Source organism: Melopsittacus undulatus, chromosome 12 (genome assembly GCF_012275295.1).
Source record: "Melopsittacus undulatus isolate bMelUnd1 chromosome 12, bMelUnd1.mat.Z, whole genome shotgun sequence".
NCBI lineage: Eukaryota > Metazoa > Chordata > Aves > Psittaciformes > Psittaculidae > Melopsittacus > Melopsittacus undulatus.
Genome location: NC_047538.1, coordinates 9520220 through 9548118, shown reverse-complemented (window position 1 = coordinate 9548118; position 27899 = coordinate 9520220). Strand labels below are relative to the sequence as shown.

General features: G+C 49.1%; 1 protein-coding gene across 2 annotated transcripts; it reads right to left on the bottom strand.

The window, feature by feature from the left end:
• Positions 1-139: 139 nt before the first annotated feature.
• Positions 140-27082, bottom strand: ASCC2 (activating signal cointegrator 1 complex subunit 2). Of its 2 annotated transcripts, none has more exons than XM_031042502.2 (19): positions 26927-27082; positions 25020-25119; positions 23785-23943; positions 23143-23313; positions 21395-21524; positions 19562-19629; positions 17488-17598; positions 16466-16578; positions 13974-14048; positions 13338-13445; positions 11893-11961; positions 11096-11170; positions 10234-10420; positions 9456-9670; positions 7311-7430; positions 3611-3835; positions 1794-1902; positions 1354-1430; positions 140-851 (listed from the first exon to the last, which is right to left on the bottom strand). In XM_031042502.2, exons 2-19 carry the CDS (start codon positions 25098-25100, stop codon positions 683-685), a joined length of 2262 nt encoding a protein of 753 aa, XP_030898362.2. In that variant the 5' UTR covers positions 25101-25119; positions 26927-27082; the 3' UTR covers positions 140-682. The 2 variants fall into 2 exon arrangements, with proteins under 2 accessions (XP_030898362.2, XP_030898363.2); XM_031042503.2 differs by lacking the exon at positions 26927-27082 and adding an exon at positions 25316-25575.
• Between the last annotated feature and the right edge of the window lie 817 nt (positions 27083-27899).

Below are 27899 nucleotides of genomic sequence, written 5' to 3'. Positions count from 1 at the left end.
TGTAGCCAGATCTCATTACACTAAACCAACATCAAACAGCAAGTGAATTCTACTGCCGGCAGGCACAGCACATTAAAGGCTTGTTGAGGTACCTCCCAGTTAAAGATCAATAGGGTTTGTAAGAGCCTAAAGCACCAACTAAAAGATCCAAATCATTTATTTGCACGTTCTGTTTTCACACACCTTGCTGGAAGGACAGAGATTTATCAGGTCTTATTCACCTGAACTCTGTGTCTGCCACAATGGGAACAGCCCCAGTGTTTTCCTACCAACCTTCCAGCTGTACCTCAGGATAAGGCATTTCAGCAGAGCAGAAAGCTGCGAGGGCCGTTCTGGGGAAGCCTGGCTCTTGGAGGGGCTTGGAAACCCACCTGGTGTTGGGGAGGGTGCATGTAGCCCGTAGGAAAATAAAGTTCTCAGACTTATAAATAGTACAAAAGGAAAGGAAGGGCTGGTGCAGCCCAGGGGCATACACACTCTGACCCGGAGAGCAGTCAGGGCCAGCCTGGAGGCAGCTCCTTCCCGTGAACACCCACAGGACCCACAATTCCACATGAGCCAAAGTGCCAGGTATTGATGACGGCAGCCCTGAGCTAGGGCAGCGCTGAGGGAATGGAGCACAACCGCCTCCTCCCAGGCAGAGGACTGGGGGTGATGCAACACCAGCACGCAGAAGAGTCTCTCAGGAGGGGATCATGCCTTTACTGCGCTTCCTGTCAGCCATGGCGCGGCGGTTGTGGTTCGCTCTTGTGCTTTTGTTCGCTTCCTTCTTCCTCCGTTCCTGCACCGTCTCCCGGTTCTGCCCGTGGCCCTTCACGTTCCCAACCACAGCAGAGCTGTCGTGCTTGTACCTGTAGTACACAGAAAAGGCCATCACCAGCAGCACACTGCGCTCTGGGGAGCAAAACTCCACTGATCCCACGAAGCAGGTGGGTGTGAGGAGGAGTTCAGGCATCTGGCCTTGAACCTCGGCTCAGCCCAGCTCTGCAGGGCTTCTGTAACAGCCAAGATCAGCATTAGCCACACAAGCACCATGGCCTTCAACACATCAAGTCTGACATCTAAAACCAGCTATTAAACTGTCACAGAATCCCTGTGGGAGCCATTCAAGCTCCGGGAAGCTGTGGTCTCCCAGATCCTGTCTTGCACAGGGTTCTGCTGTGTATGATAAGGGGATGTTCCTACCCATCTGATGGGATAGAACAAGAACCAGTGAAGTAGAAGCTGACTGAGGAAGTTACCACCACCATGGTAGTGACCCTGACATACAGGGATTTTAAGGAGCAGGATACCCTCAACAGCTCCTACCTGCAGAGCTACTGTTTCACCCCATGGAGGCCGATGCTTACTCACCCCTTCCTCGCAAGGAAAGCCAGGCGCCTGGCTTCAGCTCGCTCCCGCAGTACCGCTGGGTCCTGCACAAAATGGTCCTACCATGGAAGGAAGGGAAGAGGTCAGTAAACTCAGCAGATCCTGCCAAAGCCTAGAGCAGGATGGGATTCTGCAGGACCATGGAACACAATCAGTTCATTGTCCATTATCTGTTCTGGCTGAGCTGCCAGAATTGGTGTCAGTGACTCTAAACCTGACTGAGACTACCCCCTTCTGCCAGCAACACCATCAACATCCCTATTTCCCGTATATCCATGACAACAGAGCATTAGTGACCTTCAAAGCGTGCTGCTGGCATCACCTGTCTATGGGATAAAGGAGATTAAACCTCTCCATGGAGGTGAGGCAGATAAAACATACAGTAAATCTTAACCCAACTCCAACCACAAACTAAGTATCACCTTTGTTCTTTCCTTTTCAGCTTCCTCCTCCTCCTCTTCATCCTCTTCCTCTTCTTCCTGTCCTTCCTCCTGCCCTTTAGTTCTCAAGACCTGAGGAATTGTGAACGGCCTGAGAATTAAGACACAAACAGTCAGCAATGGAGACAGCGTAGCCACCAAGTGAGCAGCAGCATCCTTCTGGGTTTGCATCCCAGCTTCCAGAAATGACAATCCACAAGTTTCATGGACTTGCTGCTTTTTCTGAAGAGCCAAATAAAAAGAGACCCAGTAGTTAATGACACCTTTACGATGGACAACTGCTGAACCCATGTTCTTCACTGGGAATGTTCACTATGAAGTTGTTACTGAACATAATTATGGTTGCAAAGGAGCAGATCAGGAAAAACCTGAAACCTCATAAGGAATTTCTCCCAGGAAACAAGTACTTCCTCTGCGAGGTGGGGATCCAGCCCCAGGGCATTACTAAGCAGAAGTAAACTTTGCTAGGCTTTAGCTCACCAGTCAGGGAGCATCTGTTGTACACAGATGAACCCTCAGCCCTCAAGCTCAAACTCAGACAGAAACATTAATGCTCAGGAAATGCTGTGCTCCAGAACCTCTAGGAGTAGTCAGTGTTCATCCACAGAATCCCAGTTTTATGGCTGGGCCCTACCCCAGTTTCATACAGGGAGAAATAGTTGGAGAAATCCAGCAAGCTTTGTGAATCACCCTGAACACACAGAGCAGCAAAAGACCTGAGGGGGTGGAGGCAGAATTTACCACATACCTATAGCTCTTCTTTAATATATATATATGTGTGTGTGTGTGCTTATATTCTATTGGAATTCAGACCCACTATCCCACTGTCACAGAAATAAATGTAAAACCAGAAATGCCTTTGTTACTTCAAACCTACAGATCTAGTTTTCCACAGGAACATCCACTAATTGTTCCTCCTGCCTCTCTCTAGGAGCAGTGAGCACTGAGCACCTGAAACAGGGAGAAAAGACCCAAGTGCCCCACTGTTACAGGCAAACCACTAAAGGACTTAAGCTGAAGCCTCACCATGCTTTAGGAGAGGGAGAAAACTATAGTGAAAGGGACAAAGGAAGCCCAAAGATGCATTCTGCATTGAGGTTAGAAATGGAGACACCTTCATAGTACGCCAGAATTTAAAGGCCACTTTTAAAAGCTGGTTTAGCATTTCTGAAACACAGGATTTCTATCTCTGGCTCTTATTTCTAGAACAAATATTCTCCAGTCCCCAGCCCAAGCTAACCCTTTGCTCCCTACAGCTGTCCCAGCTGCCTGTCCTTGTGTAGGGTGCTGTGCGATCCTGCAAGGACTGGCTTCCAGGTGTCAGCACTCAAGAGGTGTCAGAGGGGATCGGAAGGAGCAGCAGCCACGTTGTTCAGTTATCCAAATGCTGCAATCCTCCTCTAACACCAGCTGCACTCCTCGTTATTCCAGAGAGCCCATTTCCCCCGCTGCAGGAGCGTTGCCTATGAGCAGAAGTGCTGCTGAGTGCAAGTTCAACACAACAGCAAATTCCCCTCTTAGATGTGCTGATTAGCTGAGGGAATGGCTGAGTCCTGCAGACACACACAGTGGGAGCCTGAGAATGTCCTGGGTGCACGCCACAGCAACACTCCTACTGACAAGAGAGGAGAGACCCAGATCTCCCTCCTGGCATGTTACAGAGAAAGCAGCAGCACCAGAGAAAGTGCTGGCTTGAAGCACACACATCCTCATTGAGAAATGAAGCCAAAAGCCAGTGCTGAACAGGCTTGTGTGAGCCATAGGTGGCCATTCCCATCCACTGAAGCCACAGCACCTACCTCCTACTGATGAGTTCATCATCTGAGTCAGCATCATTTGCCCCCACTTGGTTTCCATCATAAGTGTCATCGTACTCATCCTCGTAGTCCTCCCCATAGAGCTGAGCCTCTCCCTGCTGCACAGGCAGCTCCTCCACCACCAGCCTGTACTGGCTGTAGCGCTCCTTCTGCTCAGCAACCAGGCGCTTGTCATTCAGCAAACTTCTGGTGGTGTCCTTCTCCCTCCTGCACTCCACAGGAACAGAAACATGGTGTAAAAACCTTCCTGAGAAGTTAATAAACCCCTCACCCCCTTAGGAGTGGAAGCTGGAGGAACAGAAGTCTCGCTTCAAACTCCACAAGTGCTGCTTAAGCCTATTTCCCCTCTGACTTACAATAGGGCTGTTTGTCTGGTTACTAAAACCAGCCAACCCTGGCTTGGAACAAAGTCATTCTTAAACTGAAGCCCAGCAAGATTGCCCAGATAAGAACAGGAACTGGACACCAACACTGTCATTTGAGACTGAAAGGAAGCTTTTAGGGAGGCCAAATGCAATTATGCTCAAGCTGCAATTTTCAGGCCAAGATTCAAACACCACAAGAAATCCCATGAATCTTGAATGAGAAGCTGTGGGGGTGAAGACTCCAGCCTACAAACCAGCTCTGCCATGCCCAGAGTGCCCTCTAACACACTGCTGCAGCATCGTCTCACTGCAGTAGCAGCACAGCCGCAAGCAGGGACCTGTGTTAGAGTCACTGCTGCAGACACCTGAGTTCCTACAGCCAAGAACCTCAGCTTGCAAATGAAAGAGACTGCAAACTGTGGAGATAGATGGGGAGATCCCAAAATGAGCACTGCAGCAAGGACTCAGCACAACTAACAATGGAAAAGAACAAACCAGAGTAGACTTGTGACCAATTCAACCTGTCTCAAAGCATGTACTTGGTTTTTGTGAATGTAGGAGGCAAGTCAATGATAGCCATTTTAAAGGGAGGACCAAGAAACAGAATTCTGATAGAGGTTTTACAAACATGCTGTGTCTCAAGCTGCATAAGCATAAAGCCTTTGAAGTGCCATTTTTCAGGCCGGCCAAGCACATGCTTACAGCAAAGCAATGAGGGATTCCACTGTCAAGTATTCACAGGACAACTTGCAGCCCTCAGAGGCCAGAAGGAACACGGGTTAGTGGTGCTTTGGCATCTGGATATTAACAGGGAAAGAGCCTGTCCCTACCAGACTGCAGTGACTCCAGAACAGCCAAACTTATGTGATAGAGAGCAAGCCCAGGGAAGTCATCTAAGCAGCTTGATCTTAATTAAGAATGTCAAGCAGTAACCTTATGGATAGATGTGGTTCCCTCTCTTCCATGACTCACTCTGGTACCTGCCTGCATTTAGCTGCAAAATGCTCTACAGAGCAGGTGGTTAGTTCACACATACCCAGCTGGGATAACATCTTCTGCTGGTATTCAACATGAGCCTGAACTAAGTGTTTGGTAATTGTCTCCTGTTGAGCTGGTCTGATGACTGCAGAAGAGTTGCAATGAAAGGTTTCAGGCACCAGTTCCAGGAAAAGCAGTGGGATAACTCCTCTAGTCCCATGGTGTTCAGGACTTCAGGTGACAGATTCAGCTAGCAATTATGCCTGGACAGGCACAGGCAAGTGGGATCACTTTTCAGGATCAGCAAAGAATTACATGTATGCTCATATGTTCACTTCCTCATGCTTGTTTCTCTCCTCAACCTGGTGTGACTCTCTCTTTCACATTAACACTCCCTGCCCCAAACTGCTTATGCTTATCCACTCAGCAGCTAGCAGAATGGGACCCAACCTCACCTGGCTCTGGAGATACCATAGTCAGGCAGCAGCACCACTCTACACATAAGCACAAGCTGTCTAAGAACAACCATTTTGTCAGGAAGATGTAGCCTGAGGGAGGCCAAGAGACACCAGGAATATCGGCAGTCAGAGGATAATGCTGAGAGCTCATGGAACAGCACAGCAAAGATATGACAACTTCCCAAGGAGTGATGTCACCGCTTGAGAGAAGACAGAGCCTCCCTGGCAGCAGCCAGATGGCAATGCCATGGGCACAGGGTGCCACCACCCAGCTCAGGGATCATGGAATCCCAGCCTGGTCTGGGCTGGAAGGGACCTTAAAGCTCCTCCAGTTCCAACCTCTGCTACGGGCAGGGACCCCTTCCACTGGAGCAGCTGCTCCAAGCCCCTGTGTCCAACCTGGCCTTGAACACTGCCAGGGATGGGGCAGCCACAGCTTCTCTGGGCACCCTGTGCCAGCGCCTCAGCACCCTCACAAGGAACAGCTTCTGCCTAAGAGCTCAGCTCAGTCTCCCCTCAGGCAGGTTCAAGCCATTCCCCTTGGCCTGTCCCTACAGGCCCTTGTCCCAAGCTCCTCTCCAGGTTTCCTGCAGCCCCTTTAGGCACTGGAGCTGCTCTCAGGTCTCCCCTTCAGGAGCCTTCTCTTGTCCAGGCTGCCCCAGCCCAGCTCTCTCAGCCTGGCTCCAGAGCAGAGCTGCTCCAGCCCTCGCAGCAGCTCCATGGCCTCCTCTGCACTCGCTCCAACAGCTCCAGGTCCCTCTTGTGCTGCTGCCCCAAAGCTGAACTTGCGACTTTCCAAGCTCTTCAACTGATCTGCAGAGGGAGCTCCCAGCAGGGTTATCCCACACACTGGCTGAACCTGGGACAGTGCCCTCTGCCCTTGTCCAGCTCCTGCAGCACTACCCACATGTGCAAGACTTTGGGGAGATGGGAGGTAACCAAGCACACACTCCTGCTGACAGTCACCGCCTGCACTTTGAGCAAGGCAACACCATGAAGAGAATGGTTGTGTCTGTGAATTCTTAGCTATGGACACCTCCAAAGTCATTGCCTTGGCCAGAGAGAAATCAAGTAGAAACACTACAGCACTGCTGCTGAGAGGCTGCTGGACTGGACCTGGGGACAGAAGCAGTTTTCTGCTGAGAGTTTGGTGTAGCTTTGCAAACAAAACCTTACGTGGGAGCTCCCAGGATCACAAGGCTCAACTCACAGACTTGTATTTACATTCTGTGTAAATACACACCAAAGTAACTATCACGCCTGCCAACTTGAAGTGTTCCAGAGGAACCTGAAACAAGTCAGGGATATTCTAGAAGTGACATCAATGGGAGCAAGCAGGGCAATGCCCTAACCTAAATCTGATCAGAGCATGGCACAGCACAACATGCCAAACTGGGCACAAAGCAAAAGAAATGCCCTGCTGCAGGAAGCTTACAGCAGCGGAACAAGAGTATTGTCAGAGCATTGTCAGATTGTGAAGGACATGGGTTCTGAAGCTTCACTTGGATCTAAATCAGATCACTCTTCACTCCCAGTCCTGAGTCACCCCAGGCCCACAGAGGTGGCTGCTCTGCAAGCTTTCCTCTTCAGTGCAGGTTTAACTTTAAGACCAAGAAGCAAGAGCCTAACATTACAAAGGAGCTTGGCAGAGCCCTCTCTAGCAGCACACAGAGGAAAGCCCATTAGGAAACCCACTAACTGAAACCAACCCACTAATAACAATTCAGTTCACTTTCCCAAAGAAAGAAGTGGGAAACCTTTTTGCTCAGCCTTACCCCACCACACAGACCTGCAGGAGGTTTGTATGAGAGATAGAATTGCAAGGCTGCAGGTACCATCCCTCTCGACAGACAGGGTTAATGAAGGGTGCACGATACTCACCTCTTGCCCTTCTGGATCCGAGAAACATCCACTGAATCCCTACTGAAAACATCAAACTCATCATTCTGGAAAACATTATAGCGAGAAGTGACCAGAGGAGTCGGGTCTGACTTCAGCTGCCTGGTAGAAGAGAAAAGAGCAAGAGAGAATAAAACCAAAGGTGAGCTGGGAAAGACCAAGTCCTCTCCTTCCCAAGGCTTTGGGTTAGTCTTTGTCAGCCTCCAAGTCACCCACTACATGCGAAGGTCCACTATGTGGTGCTAGGTCACAGTTTACAACTCCTTCCTTTCACAGCCATGCTGTAGTACATGCACAACCACTAAAGGGCATTGGTGTGAGATAAAAGGCACCATTTCTGAAGCTTATCTTTTGGGGCAAAATAAAGCAACTTACAGAAAGCAACAAGAAAACTCTTTTGTTCATTGAAGAATGAGTAAAACCATTGGATGTCACCAGGCTGCCTGGTCTCAGAACAGCGACTCAGCAAAGCCAGGCACTAAGTATGATGAATTACACACTGGAAAAGATTCCAGTAATTTGCCGCTGTTGAGTTCAGGGTATTTATCTTCCTACAGTTCTCTCAGGGTTCCAGGCTTACATTTGTTCAACTTGTAAGTCAAAGGAGCATTATTTTTACATTCATAGCGCTGGTGCTGTGAGCTCAGCTGTTGGCTGTAGACGCTGCTCTGCTCATTCCTAAACCCAGCCCTGATCCCAGTTCCACATTTGCTATTGAACTGACAGCTTTGTTTCAAGATGCAAAAAGGCAGGAAAGAAAAACTAAATCCAGCCCTATCTTCTGTAACTGCTGGCTTGGCAGAAAAACCCCAACCCTTCCAAAGAGCCAGCCAACATTTGCGCCCAAGTCAGCAGATGTGACTGTGAGAGCATCAAGACTGTTGCAAGACTAAGATATTCTATATGGTTTTCCTGATAGAGATGCTTTCCTTTTGAATGGCACAATGAGACAGTCTGCCCATTCCCCCATGAAATATGAACAAACAGCACATTCACATCCTGAGGCTCAGGCAGAAACTGCTGGTGCAGCACAAACACGTGCTGGCAGCTGCAGACAAACTCCAACAGCTCAGTCCCACTGCTGGCTACAAGCCCTGCATCCCAGGTACAAGCCAGGGAAAGCTTGTCAAAGGGTGGATGAAAATGGATTTGAACTGCACCTCTTGTCTCTCCCTGGTTTAAATTCCCTCACAAAACAGGAGCCTGTCAAATACAATATTTGATCCTGCAGGTTGAATTTGGGATTAATCAGTTCCTCTGAAGATGTCCTTTCCTGCAGAACCACTGGGAGTTAACACCTATGACCCTGACCTCTGCAGCAGAATAGCTTTAATCGCTTTTGAAGACAACACATTCTATTGCCAGCCCAAGCCAGTGTCCCCATGATGCAAATTTTAATGGTTCTGAAGTGAGCATTTAATGTACGAGTGTTTTTATCCCCATCACAAAACACAACCCAGCATTGGCTCTGTTGAAATGCTGAGCAGGGACACAAATGAGGGCAGAAAGCTATAGCAGCGAGAAGCTCTCACTGCAGCTATCTACCCCCAGGAATGCACATTCAATCTCTTACAGCTCTACGAGTGTTTAGCCCTCAGTAAGCATGATGTTCACAGAATCACAGAATCTCAGCCTGGTTTGAGTTGGAAGGGACCTTAATGCTCCTCCAGCTCCAACCCCTGTCACGGGCAGGGACCCCTTCCACTGGAGCAGCTGCTCCAAGCCCCTGTGTCCAACCTGGCCTTGAGCACTGCCAGGGATGGGGCAGCCACAGCTTCTCTGGGCACCCTGTGCCAGCACCTCAGCACCCTCACAGGGAAGAGCTTCTGCCTAAGAGCTCATCTCAGTCTCCCCTGTTCTGGCAGGTTCAAGCCATTCCCCTTGGCCTGTCCCTATAGGCCCTTGTCCCCAGCCCCTCTCCAGGTTTCCTGCAGCCCTTTTAGGCACTGGAGTTGCTCTCAGGTCTCCCCTTCAGGAGCCTTCTCTTGTCCAGGCTGCCCCAGCCCAGCTCTCTCCAGAGAGCTCTCTGGCTCCAGAGCAGAGCTGCTCCAGGCCTCTGTTAAACAAGAACCCACAAACAAAAAAACCCCAAATGACACCAAACCCATGACAGAAGCTGTCCCTTGCCTTTGCATTGTTCGGTCCAGCTTATCCAAGTATGGCTCCAGCTTCTCTTCTAGGATGTTGTTGATGACTTGCTCTGCATTGTAACTGTACTCTTCCAGGCAGGCCAGGATGAAGCCCTCACCAAGGTCTGGTAGCAAGTCTTTCACTTGAGAGATCAGGGAGTCCAGCTCCACCCCTGAGACCCTGGCGATGGGCGCAGCCGCTGCACCGGCACACTGCAGATACGAAACAGAAGTGGGGGCATTACTGGGGATAGACAGCAGCTGAGGGGAGGCAGGAAGGCATGTTATAAAAAGGGAAAGCAGCAGCCTGGGTTATCTGAATTTAATCACAAAGAAGTCAAGAGAAATTATCAAAAGCTGTTTATATTGCACAAGGTCTATGACATAGCCTGGAGCACCCAACTGGTTTTATCTGTCCCTGGGTCAGCAAGAAAACTGGGGAATCCCTTCCTCAAATAACCTATGAACTGTGGATTAATGAATACACACATGAACTACAGTGATGAGGCACAGCATCTGAATACACCACAGCAACAGGAAGCTTAAGCCAACAGGAGTTAGAGGCTATGTGCTCCAAGATAAAGCCAGACTCAAGGTGGGGCTTTATGTGGCTTCTCATTTCACAAGGCACATGGGGCTGCACTGAAATCTAGCAAAGGTAAGGGATGAGACTGAATCTCCTGTAACCCCCAAACCTGAGGAAACCAATCCTCTCTTCACAGATGAACAAGGTAAGGACAGAAAGAGCAGGACCCAGTCCACACAGGTCTACTCACCTCATCCTCTGACACGTATCCAGCCCTGAGCCCTTCCGTGTCTTCAACAGTTCTATCCAGGATTGCTGATGCTCCATTAGATGCTGCTGCTGCTGCTGGATCTTTAACGACTTGTGCTTTTTTCCTGTCTACCCCTTCCCATGCACTTTCCACTGCTTGGAGGATATAGGCTGTCCTGGTGTCATCTCTAAGAGTGCACCATTAAGGACATTTCTAGATGTGCATATTCAGACCTCACCCTGAAGGAACAATGAGATTTTCAGCAACTCCCAAACCTGTGCCTCAATCAACCTTCATAGAATCCCAGCCTGGTTTGGGTTGGAAGGGAACTTGAAGCTCATCCACTTCCAACTCCTGCCACAAGCAGGGACCCCTTCCACTGGAGCAGCTGCTCCAAGCCCCTGTGTCCAACCTGGCCTTGAGCACTGCCAGGGATGGGGCAGCCACAGCTTCTCTGGGCACCCTGTGCCAGCGCCTCAGCACCCTCACAGGGAACAGCTTCTGCCTAAGAGCTCAGCTCAGTCTCCCCTGTTCTGGCAGGTTCAAGCCATTCCCCTTGGCCTGTCCCTACAGGCCCTTGTCCCAAGCCCCTCTCCAGGTTTCCTGCAGCCCCTTTAGGCACTGGAGCTGCTCTCAGGTCTCCCCTTCAGGAGCCTTCTCTTGTCCAGGCTGCCCCAGCCCAGCTCTCTCAGCCTGGCTCCATAGACACGACTCTCCCCTTTGTTTTTTAGGGGAAAACTTTCTATCACCCATTTCCAGTCCTGCAGCTTAACCAGAGGCAGCACTATTGGAAATGGCACAGGCATGAAGGATTCCAAGAGCAGCCAGGTCTGCAAAACCCCAAGGTGATGGTGAAGGATACAGCGTGGAGGATGCTTGCTGAAGCAGGCTGACATCATCCTCAACAGGAAACAGCTTATCATAATCACGGAGAAATCTGAAACCCCAGAAGCAAGCTTAATCAGTCACAGTCAGTCACCAGCAGACCTGTCACACACTGCTGGCCCTGCCATGCTGCTTCGGCATCCTCACTGCTCAGGCAGCAACACTTCTAAGCCTTCACCCAGTACTGGATTCCAGCATCCATTGCCAGGTCTCATCATGCTCCCATTACACTGCAGCAAGACTTCACCATCCTCCCCCAGCCATCAGACCCCTACAACACTCCTCAGGATGTGAAGACCTAGGGCCACATTACAGAGAAAAGAGTTTATGATTTCAACATGATCAGAACAGCACCATTGGGAGGCCAAGATTGAATTCCCAGTTCTGCCACTTACTCACTTTGCACCTGCAGCATCAGCACTAAACACTTTTCTGTTCTGGTCACCCCAGTTGAAAAGCAGAGATCAGTAATAATAGTCTAAGCTGTCCAGGTAGCTAATGGCTAAATTGCTATCCTCCCCTTTGAAAGCCTGGATTAAAGAGAGCAAAGAATAACATTCTCCAGCGTCATGCAACACCCTCCTCACCTTACAGTAAAGGCTGCACTGCAGTGTGAAATCCTCTCACAGCAGCTCTCCCAACTAGTCAGAATGATTTCTAACTCCCAAATGTATCATAATACCTCATAATAATGTCTCGGGCAATTCTATTGTAAAGAATGGAAGAGGAAGGCAAGCTGACCTTCCCTTTGGGTCTCTCTGCAGCCAGACTCACCTCCTTTCCGGAAGCACTGAAGTGAAGATCTGTAGGAATTCCTCAATAAAAGGCTGAATGTTCTCACAGCTGCAGAAAACAATGGCACAGAGTGAATAACTGGTGGTAAGTGTTGCATAAACTCCACATTCCCTCTCAGTTATGCTCATACATCAAGGGAAAACCCCAGCTGAAAATAAATTTCAGACCACTTTGGGGCTTTCAGAGGAGCAAAGGGTCAAATGGAAACAAGTTTTATCCCTGGAAGACGTTCAAGGCCAGACTGGATGTGGTTTTGAGCAGCCTGATCTAGTTGAAGATGTCCCTGCTCATTGCAGGGGGTGGGAACTAGATGAGCTTTGAAGGTCCCTTCCAACCCAAACTGTTCTGACTCTTCTTTGGCTTCAGCAAACACTTCAGCCAGCTGTGTCTACAGCTGTATCACAGTTAGAAATACAAGACTTGAGACAGCCTTTACAAGTCATGCTTTGATGCCCCTGACTTGCATCAAGCATAACAGGGTGTGTAGTGCTTTTGTAATTGTGCTCTTATTATATGTCTTGGGATTATAGCAGTGAACCTCCCAGAAAGTATGTGTTCACCTGGGTAAGAACACAGGCCAAGTCAATTCCTACTGCAGCCTGTGTGTTATAACACCCAAAGCTCCTCCTGCTGCTGCTGCAGCAAGCCCCCAGCCAGACTGAACACTCTCTGCAGTACATCAGTGCTGGGAAAAAGGCAGCTCTTTAGAAAAGTCAAGGAAGCAAATCCAGGTCTCCCATAAGGAATTTCACCAACAGACCCTCCTCATCTTCTTGGACAACTCTACCAATACCAGATGAGGGCAAATATTCAAGCAGAACATGAGCTGCAGCAACCTTCAAACTCTGTAACATGTACAGGCAGAGAGCAGCGCAGGGGACCCCTGGCCTTGCAATCCAGATCCAGGCTCTTGGCTCCATCCCCAATATGCAGCATGATTTTGGGCTCTTTCTCCACTATAACACAGAGACAGTTATACTTGCCTTCATTTAGAGATTATTCATAGAGTTATCAGCTAACAACTTTCACAAGAGGAGGGGGAAGAACCAGGTAAAGGCACCAGTATCTAGATTTAAAATGAGTGTTTTCAGTGATCTGCAACACTGCATCACTTTTACAGTGGTGTCTCAGTCAAGGTGTCTACACACACCATTAGATTTTGCAATTTAGCCACAAGCTGACGTTAGAAAGCTTGTTGGACCACAGCATCATCCCACTCTAGTGGGGTCAATACACACCAGTTCTGGATCATACAGCTTCCTCTGGAACATTCCTGCTGTGTGGGACCACAGACTTCTGATATTAGCCAAAGTCTATGGCTACAACCCCAATAAAAATAGCAACATCCATTCATTTTCTCCAGCAAATCTCCCCTCAATGGCAATCAAATAACTGGCTGGTACCACGGGTCCCAGTGCCAATACCTGCTTTCTAAGATGGGCTGCAGACAAGCTTGGTTTATTAGGATGTGAAAAGCTTCTATCATCTTCTTTCTGGAATGCGAAATTCTCCTCCACAAATCAGCAAAGACACTTCAGGGAGAGTAAAAAGACACTATTAGCATCAGCACAAGAAATGTGAATCTTTAACACACCTTTGCTCCAGAGTTAACCCTCCAGAGGGGGGATTTCATTAGCAGAATCATTTGTTGCAAGGACCAGAGATCAGAGCCATTTCCTAGTTATGAATGAAAATCCATGCACTAAAAGCTGGTCTCAATCACCAGCTAGACAGACATCTCAACTGTACCAGCACAGCCTGTGCCTTAAAATGAGACCAATCTACACATAGAGATATCATTCCTGTTTTCATGCTTTGTTATAACTGGAATGCATCTCCCATCAAATTCTTCTCAGACAGCAGTGCAAGAACTCATTAGTCACCCCACTGCCCAGGGAAATTTGGAATTAGAAAAGTCATCTCCCTGGAGTTCTTTGAAGCAGCATAAAAAAGACAGAAAGACTCTGGAGGTGAGTAAAGCAGCATGAAGTGAATTCTTAACTAAGCCCACGGAGAGTCCTGTTGAACAGAAAAGGCAAAGCCCCTGCACCCACTTTCACCTGTTGTTCTCATAGTGCCTCTTCTTGATTGCAGCTTCCAGCTCAGGAACTGCCAGTTCATAAAATGAAGCTAATCTGTAAAAGAGGGGCAACAAAACAGTAACTGTCACCTGAGGCTTCAAATGTCATTGGCTAAAAGACAAGTCAAACAGCTCATTTCATTAGCACTCACTGGCATTACACCATTTTGTTATTTGTGCCCTGAAACAGGAGCAAATATGCTTTTGCCAAGGGCCTGTAGGGACAGGCCAAGGGGAATGGCTTGAACCTGCCAGAACAGGGGAGACTGAGATGAGCTCTTAGGCAGAAGCTGTTCCCTGTGAGGGTGCTGAGGCGCTGGCACAGGGTGCCCAGAGAAGCTGTGGCTGCCCCATCCCTGGTAGTGTTCAAGGCCAGGTTGGACACAGGGGCTTGGAGCAGCTGCTCCAGTGGAAGGGGTCCCTGCCCGTGACAGGGGTTGGAGCTGGATGAGCTTTAAGGTCCCTTCAACCCAAATCAGGCTGGGATCCTATGCACTGGGCAGAGCAGCACCCTGAGGTCATCGAGGTATCTTCAAAGATGTAGGCACAGAATCGTCACACTACCGAAGAACAATCTGCCCAACTGAGAAACATCCCAGACACAAACCTGCAGACTGCAGGGAGCTGATATGCTTCGCCCATCCTGAACCAACCCATTCCCTTCCAATATCCTCATGGCCCCATCTTGCTCTATGCTAAAACCAGATACAAAACTGGGTATGATTTCCAATGATTTCCTATTCAGCTCTGCTCTAGGTGGGCACTTAGGTGAAGGTATTCAATACGCAGAAAGCCTAACAGCATGTTGCAATAGGATGCCACAGGGAGGAAACAAAGAAAGATAGCTTGGTCCAGTTTCACATTTTCCATGCCAGGCAGCCCACACAGGCTCTTTCCTCTAGGGACAGAGCCCCAAGAGATGCAAACAGCCAGTGCCGCTTCCTCAGTAGCTGGCTGGTACAAATCACAATTTGCAGCACTGTGCAGGAGAGCCAAGCTGAACTGATGGGCCGAGGCTCCATTAGGAACATTATGTCTGTGTCTCCTATTAAGAGCCAAACATGCTAAATGAGTATCCTTGAGGCAAATGTAGCAGAAGCTCTCATTGATACTTTTAGTCAGGAAGAGAAATGAGCAAGTGCCAGCAGATGGATTCAGCCACACAAAGGTTTCAGGAGGATGACATGTAGATCAGTTTCCCTTTCCATGCTCCAGAGCCCCAGACATTAGTCCATATTGAGAAGTAATGAGAATGTTGCTGTTGTCCCGCTGCACAGAGCTCAAAACTATTTTAGCACATCTCTAACATCAGCAGTAGAATTTAAAGCAAAAGGCTTTCCTCCTGTGAGTAACCAAGCATGGAAGCTGTGCTGCTCACCAACTCAAACAGCCACCAGCCCTCCACCAATCTGCTGATCCTTCAATAACCAACTGGACAACAACACCCCAGGAGGACAGGCACCCACACCCCCCAGAGCAGCATTACTCAACCTATGGTCCATAAACCACTGGCAGCTGTGCTGCCTCAGGGGCCTGCAACACAACTGGAAACAAAAGCAAAATACAAACATGTGCTTGTTCCCAAGCAAACAAAACTGGGAAGTAAGGACAATAAATTAACACTTCAGTGGCTCCTAACCAAAGGCAAGACTCTACAAGATGGTCTGGGGGATTAAACAACTGGAGCAAGCTGGGCAAGTGCCACTCAAGGACTTGCAGCCTCTGTGGGAACACACTCTGCTGTCTGGTCATGGAGACCATCCTGACTCATCATCACTGTGATCCAGAGCTGGATTGGGAATTAGCTGCCAACCCAGCTGCCATTCTCTCCCAGGCACTCAGCTCCTGCCAAACCTCAGTAATATTCTCTAGCACAAACCTCATGCAGAGCATCAAATAAAAGCATTTCTTTTCAGACCTCGATGGACTATCGCTCTGAAATACTTTACACTTCCCTTGCTTCAGGCCTTACAGTAGGAAGCCCTTTTTGTCTACAACTCTTTTCTCCTTGCCCTCTCCACCCCACCAAGTACCATTTAGTAGGTTTTGAAGCCATCATGGTTGCCTGGCTCTAGGATCACTCAAGGATAATGAGAAAGGTGCACAGATAGCAGACAAGCTCCAGATGTCCCTATAATCATTCTTTATCACTCTGTATTCCTGTGAGTGTGAACCTCACTGTTCCCAGTTGCACTGGCACAGGGTGCCCAGAGAAGCTGTGGCTGCCCCATCCCTGGCAGTGTTCAAGGCCAGGTTGGACACAGGGGCTTGGAGCAGCTGCTCCAGTGGAAGGGGTCGCTGCCTGTGGCAGAGGTTGGAGCTGGGTGAGCTTTAAGGTCCCTTCAATCCAAACCAGGCTGACTTACGATTAAATGGCGGTGTCAGTGGTAAAGGGACTGGGCCAGGACACAAGAGAATATTCAGTACTTTTTACTTCACCAGACCCAGCTCTGTCTGCAGGCCAAGATGTACCTGTAACAAAACTCATGTTTCTGGAAGGTCTGGCAGGCCAATGGGAAGATATCAAGGAACGCCCAGAGTGTCGTGCAGGTGTCACATAAGTACAGCACAATGTCCTTCAGCTCCTGAGAGTGAAAGAGCAGTTACTGAGAGAAGAGCCAGGCAAGTTTTCCCAGGAACACAACACAACCAACAGGGACACACCACGTTCAGACCAAGCCTTGCTTCTGACTGCACAAAGAGTCTGCTATGAATTATAAACACATGACACATTAATGGGTCTAGAGGCAGAGACAATGTCCATACTAGAACTTCTGTCCTTTAACGATTTATGATGCAATCCCCACAGCTCGCTCACATTCAAGACACTGTGAAATTACAAGAGTTCTCAATATATCCTGTTTTGGACAGTGGCTCTGGCCTCCATATATCCTCCTCCACATATGGTATTGCTCCCCATCTGGCTGGAAGCACTGCATAGCAGTAACACAGGCATTAAAGGGATGATTTCAGTGGTCCATTTCAGTGCAAGATGCATTTCCAGGGTAGCTGCAACAACTCCCACACACAAGCTGTATAAGTAAGATTTTGTAGAGCATGCTCACTGACATGGGGCCTGTCTTTGTGCAGCACCCAGCACTAACTGCCCTATTTAATGAACTAAAGTACTTTTGTTAAACAGATGTTTCTGAATTAAAGCAAATCAACTCTGACCACTGCCAGGGCTCTGTGGAGCCTCCTCTCAGCTACCAGCAAGTTAAGTTCCCTACAAGCTGGTTAAGAGTTGGCAGGTTTAGAAAGAACCCACGATACAATGGACATGGTTGAAATGCATACGAAGAAAGCAACCAACTCAGGGTGGAAAGACTTTCTCATCAAGTCATATGACAAACAGTGAACTAATGACAGGGAACCATGTGCTGCATGAACCACCCGTGTCTGGGAACAGAATGACCCTCTGTGGTTGCAATGCTCCCCAGACTGCTCAGTCTGCAGGAGTGCAAACAGCAAAGGGCAAGAAGCAGCAGTTCTACCTGGAGGGGCATGTTTCCTGGAGTCACATTTACTTTTTCTTCCAATTTCTGGGGCTCAGCAGAGGCTCCTTCACACTGCAAACCACACTGCTGCAAAATATTGTTGAACACCTACGTCAAGAGAAGGGAGCAGTGTTAAAACAGGCAGGGAAGGCAGCAGAGATGCTTTACCTTGTTAACATTCACTGCTATGATCATGTATGCAAGATGGGACTACTTCCATTCAACATGGAGCTGTGTAAGGCGGAAGCTGCATCAGACTCTCACAGGCTACAGCAGGAAAGGCTACACTGCACTTCTGAAACTCCATGCAGCTTGCAAGTAGCTAAGTGCAGCTGCATATGGCTGTGATGCCAAGACAGGGATTGCAGCTAATTTGACTTCATAGCAGCCTTCCAGTATCTGAAGGGGGCCTATAAGGATGCTGGGGAGGGACTCTTCATTAGGGACTGCAGTGACAGGACAAGGGGTAAAGGGTTCAAACTGAAATAGGGGAAGTTTAGACTGGATATAAAGAAGAAGTTCTTTACTGTGAGGGTGCTGAGGCACTGGAATGGGTTGCCCATGGAAGTTGTGAATGCTCCATCCCTGGAAGTGCTCAAGGCCAGGTTGGACCTTGTTTAGTGTGAAGTGACCCTGCCCATGGCAGGAGGGTTGGAACTGGATGATCTTGAGGTCCTTTCCAACCCTAACTATTCTACAATTCTATGATTCTAAGCCAGATCCTTAGCTAGGTAAGAAAAAACAGGCAGCAACAACACTGGGACACCACCCAGAACCCCTATTTGCAGTGAGACAACTGCGAAGTTAACACCACCTCCTGCTTGCAAGCTAGTCCCACAGCCTTCCTGTGAGCAGGTTAGCAGGACAGAGTTTGGAGCTCTTGTTTATAATCAACGAGTCTGGGAGAAGCTGACAGAATTAGGTCCTGGGTTGCGAACATCCTGTGGGGTAGGAGCAAATTAAAACCAACTCTCTACACCTGTACCTTGAGAGATTTGGCAAGCTCTCCTCCCCGACACCTATGAATGGGCAGCTAAAGGTGCTCAAGTTGCATACTTGGGGTTAATGCTGTTCTAGAGGGCATGTACGGTCCTGAACCTGCACAGGTATCAACCTCTTTCAGTGACAGTGTAAGCACATCAGTAGTTTTCTGGATCAGTGATCTCTGCTACAGCCTCACACTTGAGATGCACAGGCACAGCCATGCACTGGTCACCAACACACAGAGCCAAGAAACCAGTGCTCTGCAGAGAAACTGCTCCAATATGGTCCGTAACAGAAAGCACCTGGAGTCTCTCCTGCCCTCCCACTGGTACATTTGAAGGGCTGGTCTTGCATCCTAGGATATTTTTTAAACAAGGTATCACCTCTGGGATTTGCCTCTAACAGTTTCTTAACACTCAGGAAGAAAGGATGTGGGCTTTCAAGAAGTGACATTATTGGTGTCTTGGGGTAAATGGTATCTTGGGTTTGTTTATTTTTGAGGACATAAATATGACATTTTCAGGCTATAAAGATGTCAAAGTGCCTCAATTTCCCCCTCAGGTTAAATGTGAATCCCACTTGCTGAATCTGGGGAATATAAAAGCTGCTCATAAAAATGAAAGCTTAGACATGGAGAGGTACAAAACAGCTTTTGTATGGCAGCATTGCATCCCTTCCAAGAGAGTTCCATTTACTCCTGAGCAGCTGCAGTGCTAATACTAACCCATTCCACTATGTCAAGTAGACATGTCTATGGTCTCTATTTTGCTAGTTTAAGTTTCAGTGCTTCCCCGACTTGGGGTGGGTGGGGGATATAAGGAATACTTTTTGAGCTGCCTAATGAACATTCCTTCAGATTAACTGCAGACAGCAGAAGCTGAAGAAAGGCCATAGGAAATTGTCATCAAGAAATAGTTTTAGATAAAAGCTCCGAACCTGCCTGAGGCACATTAGCATCAACTCGAGAAAGGAAGTACTAGCAAATGCATTCTGCCTGCCTATGACCATGTTTGCTTCATTCCACCCTCTAAGCTGTGCCACATTTCCAGAGGAAATCCCAGCTCTGGGCTGAGCAGCAGAGCAGTACCTGCAGGACAGTGGGCAGAGTTTCATCTAGGTCACTGAAGTAACTTGGTTGTTGGGTGAATATATTTCCTGAGAAGAGAAATGGGAGAAAAGAGACCATTTCCCATTAGTTCAGACATTCACGGCAATGGGCAAATGTGCATCAGCAAATGTGCTGGTGTTATTATTGATACCCCCACTCCCAATCCAGCTAATACCCATTTAGGACACAGGCAAGGCTCCTTCCTCCACTCCTGCTCAGGTTGATTGATAGGGCTGCTGTCAACTCACCAGTGCAGCTGCAGGACTGGTAACAAGGATATGCTCATTAGAGCAGAGCAAAGGAGATGCAAGATGATTCCTCCAAAGGCTGGATCAATGAACAACACAAATACTACCCCTGAACATTCCTACTTCCTGTATTTGACAACTGGGGTTGACTTTCAATTACTGAGAAGAGCTCAGCATGCACTGGGAAGTGTTCTGCAGAATATTTCTTCAGGGTAATGAGGCTTTAGCAATACCTGCTGTTGTATTACTAGGGCTTCTTTATCTCTACAAAATACTCCACTGATTAACAGCACAGCATAAATCCTCAGCAAGTAAGCCCAGAGGCTGCCTGTTTTCCCATGAGTTACTGTTCAGACCATGAAAATTAACAGAGCTAATGTCCTTATGCAAGGGCAGAGCACGGGTGAGAGTTACGAGACAGGTTTCAGAACAATTTATACCGCAACAAGAACCTGAAGTTGATCAAGTTCTGAATTACACACCAGAACTGCTGTGCCATTACTGTCACAGCACAATCAGGTGAGCAAATCACTGGTCACCTCCATGCAGCATTACTGTGCTGCACGCCAGAGCATATGCAGAATTCAAATGAGGTTTCATACACTTGGGTCTTCTTTGGACTATTTTAAGGGCCAGATAACCTAAGCTTCACCTCTGAAAGGGAAATACCTATCCTGTCATGCCTCCTGGCCACCTCTGAGACTTGGCAGGTGAATTCAGAGTGGAAGTTACTGATAAAGGGGTTAAAAACGCTAAAGGTTTATCTCAGCTTTTCTGTTCTGGCAATGTGGCTGCATCACATGAGCTCATGTTAGTCAATGTGGAAATGAGACAAAAATAGCTACTAAAGGAAGAACAAAGTTTCATTGCATGAATGGCAGACAATGTGGGCTAGAATTCAGGCAGAAGAGCTCACTTCATCCATAGCCAGGTGGATGTTGAAGATCACAAGTGGTTCCCGTGTGAAGGGAGCACAGAGTAAGTGCAGCAGCTAAACCAGTGTGCCCCAAGTTCATTATACAGTGTGTAAAGCTGAGCTGTTACTTCATATGCACTGGCCAGATGGACTGTACAGATGCAGGGAAATGTAGTGATAAGCACAGCTTGAGCAATGCTCTGAATGCTCTGTGGTTTGAAGGTACCCCACAAATCAAGGCCTGTGGTGAGACTTCAAGTTCTCCTGCTTCATAGACCAGAGATTACCTCACATTGCATATTCCCCTTGGCTCCCAACTCTGTGAACACTCATGTGAACAGCCAGACTGTGCCCACTGTCAGACCCTCCTCCCTCCCTGCACACTAGATGAGTTGTTTCGCCCTTCTCATCTCTAGGAGGATTTTACAGAGCCCTCAGGGCCTCAGGACAGCTAAGCAGCAGGACACAGTGCTTTCAATGACATCAGTGAAGGTCACAACTAAAGTAATCTGATGTAGAAATTACAGATTCTAGTTACCACTGAACAACTCCTTTCCAGAGCAGTTACACTGGTATAAAACCCCACTTGCCACTCTAAAAGTAAGCAAAATGCCAAATGCAACCTGTTGCTCCTTGGCTTTAACTAACCGATCATCTTCTGGAGCAGGACACCATTTCCCTTCCCAAAAAGCACACAGAGATCCAGGATCTTCGGGATGTCAAACAGGAAGTTATTGTAAATAATTTCTCCAAAGACAGAAGGGGTGATAAAATGATCCTACAAAATAAAAAAACAAACCCAGTAATTTAAAGGATAATTCATATCTTGCTCTGCAAGAGCGCCAGCATCATAATGGCACCTGTAAAAACATTTCTCAAAGGTGTATTCAGGATGTAGTTTCATAGAAGGCAATGACTCTGCTTACACCAGCTCCTGCAGCACCCTCTGTCCCCACTTCCCCACTGCTTGTCACTGCCACGACGCTGCCCATCCACATGAAGCAAACCCACCAACCTAAGAGTTAAAATAAAAAGCTCCCACAGCTCATTCAGCTCCCAGACCTGGCTCATGATAGGGCCAAAGAGCTGAGCTGACACAAGAATGGCTCAGCCCAGGTGTAGGAATGAGTAAGCAGGCATAGGAACAGCTTCACTGGCACCAACACTGAAAAACACCCTTGAGATCCCAGCCTGAGGTTAGTGGTACCCTGGAAGAATCAAGGCACCAAAGACAACTGCATCACTGACAAGTAGGAAGCAAACCTGGGAACTGCAGCTCTATATCCTGACTGCTGGAACACTGCAACAGAGCCACCTGACTCTCAGCACTGCAGGAATTTCTGCTAAAATTCCATATGACAAGTGCCTCTGATACTGAGAAACAAGCAAGCTAAACCGTGACTGGCTTTTCAGATGAGAGTTTGCCTATGGGGGTGAACATGTCCAATCTCAGTGAAAGGCAGCACACATTTCCCTGCTTCAGCTGAGGGACAGGGCTTACTGCTGGCTGGGGCCAACTTCCAGAGCTCCTGCTGCTTGCCTGCAGGACAACAGACTATTCTCTTCCGATTACTCAAGTATAACATGGTGTCAGATGCTCACTGCCTCACTGGAGGGGTGAGATCTAATCAGCTCCTGGAATGAAAGACACCACAGAGGTGTCAGTGCTGCTGCTGAAGTGGTGCCAGTTGCAGGCTCCAGCATTCCTTCTACCTGTTCCCACCCTGCTCCTCCACCTCCCACTCCAAGAGCTTTCCTCAAAACATCCTGAACATCACCATTGTGACAACCAAGAGAATAAATACAGCACCAAATAACACACTATGAGCCGAGGATATCAAGGAGCAATTGCTCAAGCACAGGGTGCCTCACTCACTCACACATCCTGCCCACAGGCCTTGTGAAAATTCCACAGCTCCCGATGGGAGTTGCACTCACATGATTAGGGCTGAGTGTGGCTTTCAATTACCATGGCAAGAAAACAGTAATTTACAGAAATTTCATTGTCCTCAAAACCTGGGGAAAGTTCAAGGAAGGTCAACGATCAGGACAGGTTATGTGACACAGCACAGAGGAAGTGGCACTGAGCCCCTGTGCCACAGAGCTGCACAGTGGCCAGCTTGCTCCCTCTTCTCTTCCAGGGGTGTATCACACCCCCACCTGTGTCTAACCTGCTGTTACTGAGCTGTCTGACTGGATCCCCTTCCTCAGAAACCATCCCATAGCTCAGATGCTTCAGCTCTGCATGGTTATCATCTCCATAGAGTGAACAGGCTGATAAAAACAGCCAGGGAGAGGAACACAGCTGGACACACAAGGAACACCATTAATTTCTCTGATGGTGTTTTTCCTAAGTTGCCCAGCCCAGGGAAACTGGAAGGGAATGAAATCCTCACCTTGGACTCCTTGTGAGTGGACATCCTGAGGAAGGTCAGGAAGACGCTCCGATGAAGACCCCTCTGCACGTCGCTCACCTCGGGGTGACAATCCAGCTCCCCATCAAACTTGCGAGGGGCAAAGCGCAAGTAGGAATCCAGACACTTGTGAAGCGTCTCATCAAAAATCACCTTGCACCGACAGAAACAAGGAAACAAAAGAAGAGAATGTCACACAGCCATGCTCAGGGGAAGGGCACCTAAATTTGAAAGTGATTTAAAACATTCTAGAGTGCTAAAAGGAGCCCCACATGCAGCAAATACAAGCAAACTCTTTAAATCCACAAGGGAAAATCTACTGGGACTTTCTTTGCACTCTAAGGCACAGTAATTAAAATGCTTGACAAATGACACAGAATCACACAGGTTGGAAAAGCCCTTTAAGCTCATCCAGTCCAACTGTTCCCCAACACTGCCAAGGCCACCATTAAACCATGTCACTGAGGGCCTTGTCTACACGGTGCAGTGCTGGTGCCCAGTGGGGGCTCAGAGGGAAGTCATATCATTAAGTGCATAAGGAACATATACAAGTCTTTACGAAACTCGTTTAAAGTTCATGGCTTCTAGAAACACCTTCTTCAGTGTCCACAAAACAATTCTTACCTGGCACCAAAACTTGTCATGAGGCAAAGCCAGAAGCCAGTTCAGGTCATCTGCAATGAATTTGGCTCTCTCCAAGAACTCTTCCACTAAAGCAGAGTCTCTGGCGAGGGGTGGCGGTCTGTATAGCACAAAAGACCGATCTGCTTTTATTTCTGGGTGCTGCAGAAAGCCAAAACACTGTATTAAAACTACAGACCAAGAGACAGGAATGTCCAGTTACCATGTGCACTGCTCACTGAATTAGGAAACCAACACAAAAAAAAAATTGCACTTGAATACAATTTGCCATTGAGTTCCCTGGTAACTTCCCATTTTCTAATCTCTCGAGGTGGATTACCAGCAGGTTTGTATCCTTATTTATCAGCCATGTTTTCAGGCTTTCCTTCATAATGGGTGGATGTTGCTCCTTGCACTCTGTTAAACAAAGCCTTGCAAAGCAGCCCTCCCACACCTTGGAAACAAACAGCAGCCACATGGTGCTGTGCCTCTGAAGCGTGGCTGTGCTCTCTTTTCCCTCCTAACTGGTTCTTGCACAACGTTCCATGAAGTCAAACTGACACAGCCACCAAACAGAGAAGAAACGTTTCACTGCCCTCCCCAGGGGTTACTGAACAGGCTTTGTCCAAATACACCCAGACTAGAATGAGAATCACACTGAAGAGCAGGCAGCAGTTTGAAGCTCTGCCTTAACCCACGTGTACACCCAGGTACGTGTGAACCTCCTCAAGCCAGCAGCCCACTTCTGCAATGTGCCCACAAGGCCCTCTGCTTTCTCTCTTATTTCCAGGAGAAAAGGGTTACCATGGATTAAATTTCCTGATTTCACCAAGCAGAAGCCACAGGGTGGAAGGTCACAGGATGCAGGGAGTGCATGGAATTATCCCAGTGCTATAGCTCAGAGCTAAGCTTCACACAGAGCTTGCAAAAGCTCCCATAGCATTCCCTCTATTGCAGTCAAGTTTACATTGCTGCTCCTCGAAATAAGTAGCTCTGGAGGACACAGTTTGCTGTTGATGTTGAACACAGTGAGTTTGAGTTGGGTTTTTTTCCCCAGTAGCGGGTAAATGAAATCTCAACTGTCTGAATGCACTAAACCACAAAAAAACCTTCTTGTGACAGGTGAACTAGCCAACTTTCATCATATCCCAGACAAAGGGTAGTTTTACCCAGGCTTCAACATGAGATGATTATTTATTAAAGGTTTTGTTTTGGCTTTCAGGAAAAAGGCAGCTCACCAGTGCTGGTAAAGTTCTCATCTTCCCTGTTTTGGGATCCCTTTCTGTCAGCTGGAGCTCATCCAGAGGCAGTGCTGGCATCGTGATGACTTGTTCCTGTCTTCAGCAAACAGAAGACCAAAGGCAGCACAGGGTGTATTTTACAAGGTCAGTCAACCAAAAGCATAACAAAAGAGGCTACACAGAGAGCCCTCCTGCACCACATGCAGGGCCTGGAAATGGGTTTATGCAAAGCAATTTATCCACCACCCAAATGCCAAACCTCAAGGGAACACCCAGAAGCCAACTGCACACACCTCAGAAGAAACCTGTAACGTGGTGCTCTACTTCCAGCCCCGTTCCTCAGTGACAGGCCCCAGGTATCATTCAGGACAATAAAAACCAGACGGGAGCACTGTTTAATATGAAAGCTTCATATTTAAATCTGGCTCCTGAAGAGCTGGGCTCAACTCTTGGCTTTTGCTGTCTCTTTAATACTTGTAGTCTATCTCCTGACAGTCCAAACTGGAGAGGCAACCAAAACACAGTCTGCCGACATACTATTAAAGGAATAGCTTTGGTGCTTACGTGGCAGTACTCAGCACTCCTCCAAATAGAGTGCCCAGGGTGAGCCTGCAAAGCACAGCCTGCCCTCCCCTGCCACCTCCCACCTGCTCACCAAACCATGACTGCATTTCCAACAGCACTTTTAGGCTCAATGACTTCAATTCCCTTCCTAAAATTAACTTGGAGTCAAACATGAGGGTGATTCAAAAGCACATCCCTTATGTGCATTGTTAGAGAAGTTCAGGTATTAACAAGTGTTCTCAATTCTTGTGATAAATAATTTCCCTATGAACAAAAAATCCACCCCAACAACCTGGCAGCAGAATTGCTGGTTTTCATCTCATAACACATTTAATTTGGCTCTTAAAACTTCTGGAATCAGTCTGAAAACTGCACAGGCCTGTGTGTTTGCAATAAGGGGAAAAATGTCTCATTTCAAACTATCAGTCTTCATTCTAAGTCAAAAACATCTTGGAAGAGAGTGGATCCTGGCCAAAAGCATATTCAGCTGGAGAAGAGAACAACCCCAAGCACGGAATATCCTCAGCACAGAGGATCACTCCCGATCACTATCGTATTTTTCCTGACCCACGAGCTTTGGTCTCAACTACAAGGATGTGATTGATGATGTCAGGCACACTGCATATGAGCCAAAGAGCTCTGATATAGAATCCCAGACCGGTTTGGGTGGGAAGGGACTTAAAGCTCCTCCAGCTCCAACTCCTACCACGGGCAGGGACACCTTCCACTGGAGCAGCTGCTCCAAGCCCCTGTGTCCAACCTGGCCTTGAACACTGCCAGGGATGGGGCAGCCACAGCTTCTCTGGGCACCCTGTGCCAGCGCCTCAGCACCCTCACAGGGAACCAGATTTGCCAGGAAACTTGTTTCCACAGGATCGGGAGCACTCCCTGCGCTGACGTCCGACCAGGCACAGACGGGGGACCCGGCGGGAGCTGCACGCTGCCGGGCACCGCAGAGGGAGGGTTTGACACCGCAGGTCACAGCAGAGGCTTTGCCGTGGCACACGCTGCTGGGGAGCGCGGCCAAGCCCTGGCCCTCTTCGGGGACCCCAGGGCTCGTCTTCCCCCCACTATCCCCTCAGGGCCCCCGGGCAGGAGCAGCAGACATCCCCGCTCATGTCCCAGCCCGGCCCCGCACACCCCCAGCCCAGCCAGCCGCTCGTACCCCGAGAACCCCTCCAGCCACCGGCCCAGCGTGGCCCCAACAGCTGCCGCCACCGGCCCCGCGGTCCCCCAGGCCCTGTCAGCCCCACCGCGAGCCCCGCTGCTCCGGACACCCTCGGGTGACCGCCGGCCAAGCCACACCCCGAGCCCTGCCCCGGACCCGCAGCCCTCGGTACCGGTAGCCACGTCCCGCCGGAGAACGGCGCTTCCGGCAGCAAGCGGAAGTGCCCGGGGTAGGCGGGACTTGGGGTGAGGAGGGGGCCGTGGTCCCGGAGGATCAGCGGGTTTGGGCTCCGCACGGCCCGGTAATGACGGGAACGGGTCCGTTGTCCAACGGGAAGGGGGAGTCCTCGCGTGCGGCCGGCTGGTTTCCTGTTGGAAGAGACCCACCGCTTAAACTAATCACCGGCCGGACCCACCGGCCGACCTCGAGACCAGTAAAAGCCAGGTCTGAACTCCCAAAGCAAATCACGGCTTCCCGATCAGTGCGGGGTGATTGCTGCTGTCTCGGGTAGGGACAGGGTAGAGCGTGACACAGCAGAGCTACTGAGAGCCAGAACAGAGCCTGGGAGGGCGAGGAGGGGATCCTGCCCCTCTGCTGTGCTTGCGGAGACCCCTCCTGCAGCTCTGATCCAGCTCTGGGGCAGCAGCACAAGAGGGACCTGGAGCTGTTGGAGCGAGTGCAGAGGAGGCCATGGAGCTGCTGCAAGGGCTGGAGCAGCTCTGCTCTGGAGCCAGGCTGAGAGAGCTGGGCTGGGGCAGCCTGGACAAGAGAAGGCTCCTGAAGGAGAGACCTGAGAGCAGCTCCAGTGCCTAAAGGGGCTGCAGGAAAGCTGGAGAGGGGCTTGGGACAAGGGCCTGTAGGGACAGGCCAAGGGGAATGGCTTGAACCTGCCAGAACAGGGGAGACTGAGCTGAGCTCTTAGGCAGAAGCTGTTCCCTGTGAGGGTGCTGAGACGCTGGCACAGGGTGCCCAGAGAAGCTGTGGCTGCCCCATCCCTGGCAGTGCTCAAGGCCAGGTTGGACACAGGGGCTTGGAGCAGCTGCTCCAGTGGAGGGTGTCCCTGCCTGTAGCAGGGGTTGGAGCTGGAGACTTTAAGGCCTCTTCCAACCCAAGCAAGGCTGTGATTCTATGAAGGTTTGATCCAG